Consider the following 10,795-nt stretch of genomic DNA (forward strand, 5'->3'; position numbering starts at 1 on the left):
TGCGAGGGACCCCTAAATATGATTGTTCTTATGCCACGGACCCCTAAATATGATCATTCTCATGCAACGGACCCCTAAATATGATCATTCTCATGCAACGGACCCCTAAATATGATTGTTCTTATGCCACGGACCCCTAAATATGATCATTCTCATGCAACGGACCCCTAAATATGATTGTTCTCATGCAACGGACCCCTAAATATGATCATTCTCATGCAACGGACCCCTAAATATGATTGTTCTTATGCCACGGACCCCTAAATATGATTGTTCTCATGCAACGGACCCCTAAATATGATCATTCTCATGCGAGGGACCCCTAAATATGATTGTTCTCATGCAACGGACCCCTAAATATGATCATTCTCATGCGAGGGACCCCTAAATATGATTGTTCTCATGCAACGGACCCCTAAATATGATCATTCTCATGCGAGGGACCCCTAAATATGATTGTTCTCATGCAACGGACCCCTAAATATGATCATTCTCATGTGAGGGACCCCTAAATATGATCATTCTCATGTGAGGGACCCCTAAATATGATCATTCTCATGCGAGGGACCCCTAAATATGTTTGTTCTCATGCAACGGACCCCTAAATATGATCATTCTCATGCAACGGACCCCTAAATATGTTCGTTCTCATGCGAGGGACCCCTAAATATGATTGTTCTCATGCAACGGACCCCTAAATATGACCATTCTCATGTGAGGGACCCCTAAATATGTTCGTTCTCATGCGAGGGACCCCTAAATATGTTTGTTCTCATGCAACGGACCCCTAAATATGATCATTCTCATGCAACGGACCCCTAAATATGATTGTTCTTATGCCACGGACCCCTAAATATGATCGTTCTCATGCCACGGACCCCTAAATATGATCGTTCTCATGCCACGGACCCCTAAATATGATCGTTCTCATTCCACGGAACCCTAAATATGATCGTTCTCATGTGACGGACCCTTAAATATGATCGTTCTCATGCCACGGACCCATAAATATGACCATTCTCATTATGACTTTTTCTTTCGATAATATCAGACTTTTTTTCGATAAGTTGCAAATACCTTTTTTTTAATTTGGTGGAAATAAAGGTGGAAGCTTCCATTTTATTTATTAAAAAAAGCAATTCCCCCTGTAAACTTTTCCATGGACCCCTGGCACTTGAAAAGCCCTGCGTCAGACACCTGTGTGTGTGTGTGTTTGTCAGCACGGGCGTGTGAAGTTAAAGTCGACAGCGCAGCAGGAGGAGGAGAAGAGGAAAGAGCGAGAGAAGAAGCTGAAGGCGTTTGTGTCCGCTCGCGATGCCGTCCTGAAGAAGGTTTGTTCTGCAGCGTGTGTGTAAGGAGTGTGTAGCGTCACAGTGTGTGATAGTTCCTCTGTGTGTGTGTGTGTGTCAGAGGAGCGCTGGGGAACACGACGAGGAGGCTCTACACCTGACTCAGCTGCTGCTGTCCTCAAACCCCGACATCGCCACGCTGTGGAACTACAGGAGAGAAGTGCTCCTGCAGCTGGAGACGTCACGGTGAGAGAGCGCTAACGGATGCCTTCTTTACTCCAGACACAAGGTGTGAGTTCCTGTGCTGCTATGTTGTGAATAGTGAGTAGTGTGAACCTGTTGAGGTATGTTGCATTTCTTTCATTCTCTCACTTTTTTTTCCCTTGTATGTCACTCAGTTTTGGTCAACAACATCAGATTCCAAACATGTGTACGGTCACATCAAATATTTTTGACTTGTTGACAATCCAGTGTTCACGTGTCATCGCAATTAGATCATCTTAAAATAGCTGAAAGATGATGGTGTTGCCTAATAACCATATTTGTATGTCACACGTATTAAATGTTACATCTGTTTGTTTGTTTTTGGGTGAAAATTAACTAATCATTGTGTTTTTATTGTTTTCTTTTTTAATTTGATTAGAAATCTAATATTTTTCTTTATACCTCAGGCTTCTGAAAAATTAGTTACATTTTATTTCTAATTATAATATTTTGCAAATATTATATATACAGATTTATTTCATAGTTATGTATGTTATGCAAACCACACACATATTAAATGCAGAAATCCATTTTGTTTTGGTGAAAATGTGTTTTTGTACTAAACAAATGTATTTGATCCCATCAGCTTTATTTGTATTTCTGCCCCAGTCTTGTTTAAATTTATTTTGAAATGTTATAATATTTTGGCAATATAATATAACTTGTGATTAGATTCTATGTATATTATTCATATCATACATGTGTAAAATGCAAAAACTATTTTTCTTTCATTCTAGGGCTTCTGAAAACTGGTTACATTTATTTCTAATTATTATAGTATTTTGACTATAATACAATTTATTAGTAACTAGATTTATATCATATTTAATGTATATTATGCAAATAATCAATATTTGCATGTCACACATTTACTACCCCAATCCCAGAAAGTTTGGACATTTTGTGAAATGTAATAAAATCAAGAATATGTGATTTTGTTCATTCTCTTTAACCTTTAATTTAACTGACAAATGTACAAAGAAAAAAAATGACCAATGTTTTCACTGGCCAAAATGAATTGTATTTTATAAACATAATCAAATTTCGATTTTGTCGGCTGCAACACACTCCAAAAGAGTTAAGACAGAGGCAAAATAAAAGTGAAAAGATTATTGAATATCCAAGTTAAACTCTTTTATAACGTCCACAATGAGCAGGTGAATTGGTAATCGGTGAGGGGATCGTGTTTGGGTGTAAAGGAGCTTCTCAGTCTTTGCAAGGAAAGATGGAAATATCACGAGAGAATTGTCAAACATTTCAAAAATGACATTCCTTAATGCAAGATTGCAAAAGTATTTACATCTTTCACCATCGACCTTGCATATTATTGTGAAAAAATTCAGGGAATCCAGAGAAATCTCAGTCTGAGCAAGGCATGAGATGAATGTGCGTGACCTTTGACCCCTCAGAGACAGCGCTGCATGAGAAGCCATCATGCTATGGTGTTAAACACAGACACATGTGCTCAGGAGTACTTCAGAAAAGCGTTTTTACTAAACACAGTCTGACGCTGCATCGAGAAATGCTGCCACTGAGTTCTCTGGGCCCGAGCTCATCTCAGATGGTCCATGATCAGTGATGTTTCAGCTTGTTCTGGGGGAAAAAACACACACATCGAGTTCTCAGTCCCAAAGATGGAAGAGCAGTTGTCTTGTATCAGGCGAGATTGGGTAAAAAATCCACTTGCAAAAGTTCAACAATTAGTATCCTCTATTCCCAAACTTTTAAAAAGTGTAATGAATAGGAAAGGTAATGTAACAGTGGTGAACATGCCTCGATCCCAACTTTTTTTGAGTGTTTTTCAGCCATCAAAATCAAAATGAGTTTACATTTACCAAATACACTTAAGTCGGCCAGTGAAGACTTTGAAAATCTTTTCTTTGTACTTTAGTCAGTTAAATAAAGGTTAAAGAGAATTAACAAATCACAGAATCTTGATTTTATTACATTTTACAAAATGTCCCAACTTTTCTGGAATTGTGGTTGTACTAAATGGTAAATCCATTTTATTTACTTTATAATTAAAACATTTTAAATTAAATTATCTAAAAATTGTATTTGATCTTTATTTTATAACTTTTCGGTCAACAAATTGACTTTTTCTTTCTGACCAGGGCTTTTACAAATTGGTTAAATGTGTTTCTTAATCGTAATAATAATTAATCATAACCATATTTGCATTGATAAAGCCATTTTGTTTTTCTGCAAAAAAAACAAAACAAATCTACTTGAATGTGGAGAATTTTTTGCATTAGAATCATGGTTCTGAAACAAAATAAAAGAACAATTAATTAGAAGCTATAAAACTTTAAAAACTAAAAGCTATAAAAGAACCAAAACTGTTGTGACCTTGTTGACCTCAAAAATACTCGGGTTTATAAAATATTTCTAACTGGTTTTTGAAATATTTCTAAAGGTACTGACACAGTTCTATAATAATAATAATAATTCATTTTATTTTAGGGCGCCTTTCAGGACACTCAAGGACACCTTACAAGGATAAAATACATAGTTATACAAAAGAGACAGCAATACAATAAATAATACAATCAACAATATAAAATAATTCACAAGAAGAATACTCAATACTAACATCAATCAGGATAAGCTAGTCTAAATAAATAAGTTTTGAGACGTGACTTAAAAATTGAAAGACTCAGACTGTTGCGTATATCGTGAGGTAAAGTATTCCACATTGCCGGAGCGTTATAGCTAAAAGCTCTACCCCCCATAGTAGTTACAGGTGGTATGACAAGAGTGACAAGAGTGCCAAAAGTAGAAGACCTGAGGGATCGAGTAGGAACATACACATGCAAAAGTTCACTGAGATACGAAGGTGCTAAATTATGTAAGGCCTTGTATGTAAAAAGCAGGATCTTGAATTGAATACGAGATTTAATTGGAAGCCAATGAAGATGCCCCAAAACAGGAATAATATGCTCGCTCATTGATGTTCGCGTAATTATTCGAGCCGCTGAGTTTTGAACCATCTTAAGTTTGTGAATCATTCTAGAAGTCACCAATGCATGCACAAGGACCGCAGTTCCACTAGCAGATAACGATGGTCGAAGACGATTAATTCTGCGCAAATAATAATATGCGGACCGTGTGATATTATTTACGTGTGCCTCGAAAGACAAAGTACTGTCTAAAATGACACCTAGGCTCTTTACCTGGGAAGAAGGAAAAATAACAGATCCATCAAAATTAAGGTTAAAACTTCCACAGGTACGCAATTTTGATTTGGTGCCTACTAATACAATTTCAGTTTTCGCACTATTGACCTTGAGAAAATTCTGTGTGAACCATGATTTGATTTCAGAAAGACAAAGCACAAGAGAAGACGGTAGTAATACAGAACTCTGCTTTGATGATATATAGAGCTGAGTGTCATCCGCATAACAATGAAAATTTATATTAAATTTGCAGAAAATCTGTCCTAGTGGTAATAAATATATAATGAACAGTAGAGGACCTAGGACTGACCCTTGGGGTACACCACTTGTTACCTGAGATATCCGCGATCTGAAAGTCTTAATCTGAACAAACTGGGTCCGACTAGATAAATATAATTTGAACTAATCATGGGTTATACCAGTGATCCCAATAGAACTTAACCTCTCCAATAAAATACTATGTGAAATGGTGTCGAAAGCTGCAGTTAAATCAAGAAAAATAAGTATTGATAAGAGTCCCGAATCAGCAGCCATTAACAAATCATTTGTAACTTTAATAAGCGCTGTCTCCGTGCTATGATATGGACGATAAGCAGATTGAAATTGCTCAAACAAGTTATTCTCCAATAAATGAGTGTGCACCTGCTGAGCAACAATTTTTTCTTATAATTTGGAAAGAAAAGGCAAATTAGAAATTGGTCGAAAGTTTTCGGGGTTATTGCAATCCGCACTAGGTTTTTTGAGTATAGGAGTTATGGCTGCTTTTTTTAAAGGTAAAGGAACAATAAAAGTTATATATTTATAAAATAATACAATAAAAATTACCAATTCATCCTGTCAAGATGTAGTAGTTGCATATATTAACATTAGGAAAAACAAATAAATCAACATGAATTAATTACAACCCCTGAGGAAAGCACATGTTTACGCTGTGTCTGTCCGCCTCTAGAGAGAAGGACGAGCTGCAGAAGCTGTACGAGTCTGAGCTGCACTTCATCGAGGCCTGTCTGAAGGTGAACCCCAAGTCTTACGGCTGCTGGCACCACCGCACCTGGGTGAACACGCGGCTGCCCCGGCCCGACTGGGCGCGCGAGCTCGGCCTCTGCGACCGCTGCCTCGGCCTGGACGAGCGCAACTGTGAGAATCAACCAGATCCGTCGCAGAATGGACCGTATGTTGCTCAGGTTTGTATGTTTCTGTTTTTGCTAACGTGTGTTTCTCCTGCCTCTTCCTCAGTCCACTGCTGGGATTACCGCCGCACAGTGGTGAAAGAGTCCGGTGTTTCTGTGGAGCAGGAGCTGCAGTTTACAGATCGGCTGATCGGCTCGAATTTCTCCAACTACTCCAGCTGGCATTACCGGAGCACGCTGTTACCTAGGCTCCGCCCCCAGCTGGCCCCTGACTCCGCCTCCAACACAAGCCCCGCCCCCAGGACCTCGCCTCAGGTTCACTCGCACAGAGTCTGTGAGGAGCAGCTTCTGAAAGGTACATCAACTCATTTTGAGCAGCAGTATGTAAGCATTAAAGGATTAGTTCACCTCAAAATGAAAATTTCCCAATAATTTACTCACCCCAATGCCATCCAAGATATCCATGTCTTTCTTTCCTCAGTGGAAGAGAAAATAAGTTTTTTGAGGAAAACATTTCTGGATTTTTATTCGAATAATGGACTTCATTGGTAGCCAACGTTGTGAAGTCCAAATCAATGCAGTTTCAAAGATCTTTGAAGTGCTTCAGCGGACTGTGCACGATCACAGCTGAGGAGGAGAGTCTTATCTCGCGAAACGATGGGTCAGTTAAAAAAAAAAAAATACTTTTTAACAACAATTGTTCGGATTGAGCTGATCTGCAACGCGCCGGGAACTACGTCATCACGTTGAAAGGTCACTGTCGATGTCGCCGGCAGAAGTACTGCCCCACTCGACCGTGCGAAGGAGGATAGTTCAACGCTTTGTAAACGGGGGGGGGGCGGTACTTCCGCCGACGCCAGCGACATCGAGCCTGAAACCCGAATTGTTTCATAACCATAAAGAGATAATTCCACCTAACAGAGTCGAATGCCTTTTCAGCATCCAATCCTACTAATAAAGCTGCAACATTGTGTTTAGTTATTTGGCTCATAATATGTAAAGAACACCTAATATTACCTTGAGTTTGTCTGATCTGGATGAATACGTTCTGGAATAACTTTATCTAATCTTCTAGCCAGAATGAATGTAAATAGTTTGTAATCCACATTTAAGACTCTGATAGGTCTCTAATTTCCACACTCAGTTTTATCTTTACCTTTACCTTCCTTCAGTATAACCGAAATAATTGCTTCCCTCCACGAGGGAGGGACCACCCCACCTTTTAATATTCAATTGATGGTGGCAAGTAACATAGAGCATCGGTTCCCAACAGGGGGGTCTCGGCCCACAAGGGGGCGTCAGCGAGCTCTTTGGGGGGGTCGCGTCATATTTTGAAAAGTGTTGAACAGTGAGCATTAAAGCAGCAGTCCGTAATTTTTTTTGTGTTCAAAATAGACTTTATTATCGAGTGAGTACATCATGAATCCATTTTCCAAACCGTGTTTTTGTCTTATCCTGAGTCACTGTGGTACACCCATAATAAGTGTTTATATTGGGACTATTTTACACTGGTTCGGGTCACACCGCTGGTGTAACCCAGTGACTCGTCAAATACATGATGCAATCCTCACACTGATTGATAAAGCCTCACAAATTAGGGCCAATTAATAGGCTATAGGTTTACGTTTACAAATAGCCTAATGATGTTTTTTTTTATAGTATTTTGAATATTATACGCTATTATATGTGCATGAACATATCTGGTTATAGTAATAAACATACTGTTTGTTTAAAAACAAAACATTTTGTCATCCTTGCTGCAAGCTTACAAGAGCGACAATATCATTAAATGTGAAGGGGGGCCCTAAAATATTTTCTTGGGAAAAGGGGGTCTCAGACAAAAAAAGGTTGGGAACCACTGACATAGGGGACAATGGTTCTCTTAGGGATTTATACCAATCTGTGATGAAACCATCGGGGCCTGGAGACTTATTTACTTTCAACCTCGTAATACTTATGTTTAACTCCTTATAACTCCTTATAAATACTTATTTCAGATAATCGTCTCTTATTGTTTTCTGCAGATGCTGTAGGTAGAGTCTTTGTCCCCTGGGAATCTGCATCTGTTTTCCTCTGGGAGTATAAATTCTTGTAAAATAGAGAGACTTGAGTTGAGACTTGACTTTCTGACAGCCGTGCTCCAGGTGAGACGTTGAATTCGCTCCATCAGTGTCCCAGGAAGTCCCCTGTCAGCTAAATCCTTCGTCGCTTCTTCCGCTGTGTTGTAAACCCGGATCGCATCTGGAAAAAACACCGTAGCTTGGCCGGGAAGGGGGATGTCCCATTTAATGTCTTTTAGCTGATCAAGGCAAGGCAAGGCAAGGCAAGGCAAGGCAAGTTTATTTATATAGCACATTTCATACACAATGGTAATTCAAAGTGCTTTACATAGAAGAAATTAAAATAATCAAAAGAAATCAGAATAATTAAAACAGTTTAGAATAAAAGATAAAATACAGAAATCAGAATAATTAAAACATAAAATAAAATACAGTGCAAACAGTCGGACGAACAGTGGTACAGTGCTCATTCAGTAAATGCGCAGTTAAACAGATGTGTTTTGAGTCTGGATTTGAATGTGACTACTGTAGGAGCACATCTGATCTCTTCTGGAAGCTGGTTCAGCTGCGGCTGGCATAGTAGCTAAAAGCAGACTCGCCATGCTTAGAGTGAACCCTTGGTATTTCAAGCTGGTGTGATCCTAATGATCTGAGTGATCTGTTGGGTTTATATTCACTGAGCATATCTGTAATGTATTGAGGTCCTAGGCCATTGAATGATTTATATACCAGTAATAATACTTTAAAATCAATCCTAAATGTAACTGGCAGCCAGTGTAAAGACCTGAGGACTGGTGTGATGTGTTCATATTTTCTGGTTCTGCTCAGAATCCTAGCAGCAGCGTTCTGTATGAGCTGCAACTGTCTTATGGTCTTTTTGGGAAGGCCAGTGAGGAGTCCATTACAATAATCCACCCTACTGGTTATGAAAGCATGTACAAGTTTCTCTAAGTCTTGACTGGAAACAAAGCATCTAATTCTTGCAATATTTTTCAGGTGATAATATGCTGATTTAGTTATTGCTTTGACATGACTACTGAAACTAAGGTCTGACTCCAGAGACACACCCAGATTCCTGACTTGAATTTTAGTTGTTTGACCCCTAGACTGAAGGTATGCGTTCACCTTGAGAACTTCATCTTTGTTTCCAAACGCAATGACTTCAGTTTTGTCTTTGTTTAACTGAAGAAAGTTTTGGCACATCCAATTGTTTACTTCATCAATGCATTGGCAAAGGGAGTCAATGGGGCTGTAATCGTTAGGCGATAGGGATAAGTAGAGCTGTGTGTCGTCTGCATAGCTATGGTGAGCGATTTGGTTCTTTCTCATTATTTGGCTCATTGGAAGCATGTACAGGTTGAATAGGAGTGGTGCAAGAATTGAGCCTTGAGGGACTCCGCATGTCATGGATGTCCACTCAGACTTATGGTCTCCTATACTCACATAATAACCTCTCCCTCCTAAGTATGACCTGAACCATTTTAGGACTATCCCAGAAAGCCCGACCCAGTTTTCCAGCCTGTCAAGAAGTATTTTGTGATCGACAGTGTCAAATGCAGCACTGAGGTCGAGTAGTACCAGCACTGATAATTTGCCTGTATCAGTATTTAAGCGAATATCATTTATTATCTTTATGAGCGCTGTCTCTGTACTGTGGTGCGGTCGGAAACCAGATTGAAAATGGTCAAAGTATCCATTCGAGCTTAAGAATTTGTTCAGCTGATTGAAGACAACTTTTTCAATGATCTTGCCTATGAAAGGAAGATTTGAGATCGGTCTATAGTTGTTTAATATGGTCTAGTCCAGATTGCTCTTTTTCAGGAGGGGCTTGACAACAGCAGTTTTCAGGGAGGTCGGAAAACTCCCAGATAGAAGTGAGGCATTTACCACTTCTAGGAGATCTGCTTCTAAGCTGTGTAACACATTTTTGAAAAAAGATGTGGGAAGTGCATCAAGGGCGCAGGTTGATGTTTTTAGTTGCTGTACGGTTTCTTCCAAAATTTTGCCATCAATTTCTTCGAAATCAGACATAGTGGCTACTTTCTCGAGCTGATCAGAATTGTCCTCAAATTTTTCTGATTGCAGTTGCTTCTTTTGGTTTCGCCCAGAATGTACTTGAGTCCCCACTTCTATGTTGATGATAATGGTCATTCGAGTTTGTTTCTCTTGTTTTGGGGCTAAATTAATTCTATCACTTTGTCGGAGAGCTAATCTTTCAAGCTGACATCAGTTTGATAGCGTCACCGGAAGTCCCTTTGACTGTACATTTATAATGCTTATTACACAGCTGCATCAAAATAAATAATTGGATTATGAAATTAAGTGGAATTTGAAATCAATGAAATATCTTGGAATTAATTTAACAAAAGATATTAGCCAATTGAAATCAGCAAACTATGACCCATTAATATCCAAAATAAAAGAAGACATTGCAAGGTGGAATTTAATTCCCTTTATGACTCTTATATCTAGAGTTGAGGTGATCAAAATCAATGTTCTTCCCAGGGTGTTATACCTGTTTCAGAATCTTCCAGTGGAGATACTGGATAAGGAAGTTATAGAATGGGACAAAATTATCTCAAGATATATCTGGCAAGGAAAACAACCTAGAATAAGATACAAAACATTACAGTTATCTAAGGCGAAGGGGGGGCTAGCTCTCCCGTGCTTAAAAAGTTATTATCAAGCAGCGCTAATAAAGCCTTTGTTGAACTTATGTAATCCCTCATACTCTGCTAGGTGGAAAGAAATTGAAATAGAAATGACAACGGAAGCTCCAATTCAGGCATTAATTGGGGATTACAAACTCAGGCACCATTTGAAAAATTTACCCAATCCATGGCTTGACATTTCACTTAAAGTGTGGTTTGAAATTG

At 38.9% G+C, this 10,795-nt stretch overlaps 1 protein-coding gene across 1 annotated transcript in view; it reads left to right on the plus strand.

The window, feature by feature from the left end:
* rabggta (Rab geranylgeranyltransferase subunit alpha) overlaps positions 1–10,795 on the plus strand; it is a 28,108-nt gene that overhangs the window by 3,391 nt on the left and 13,922 nt on the right. Inside the window, 4 exon segments of the mRNA XM_077204631.1 lie at positions 1,221–1,331; positions 1,411–1,535; positions 5,679–5,866; positions 5,966–6,214. Of these exon segments, the coding sequence (XP_077060746.1) occupies positions 1,221–1,331; positions 1,411–1,535; positions 5,679–5,866; positions 5,966–6,214 (673 nt within the window).

This window comes from Siphateles boraxobius, unplaced genomic scaffold, assembly GCF_051911475.1.
Source record: "Siphateles boraxobius isolate OS27281-9 unplaced genomic scaffold, OSU_SipBor_1 50, whole genome shotgun sequence".
Classification (NCBI taxonomy): domain Eukaryota; kingdom Metazoa; phylum Chordata; class Actinopteri; order Cypriniformes; family Leuciscidae; genus Siphateles; species Siphateles boraxobius.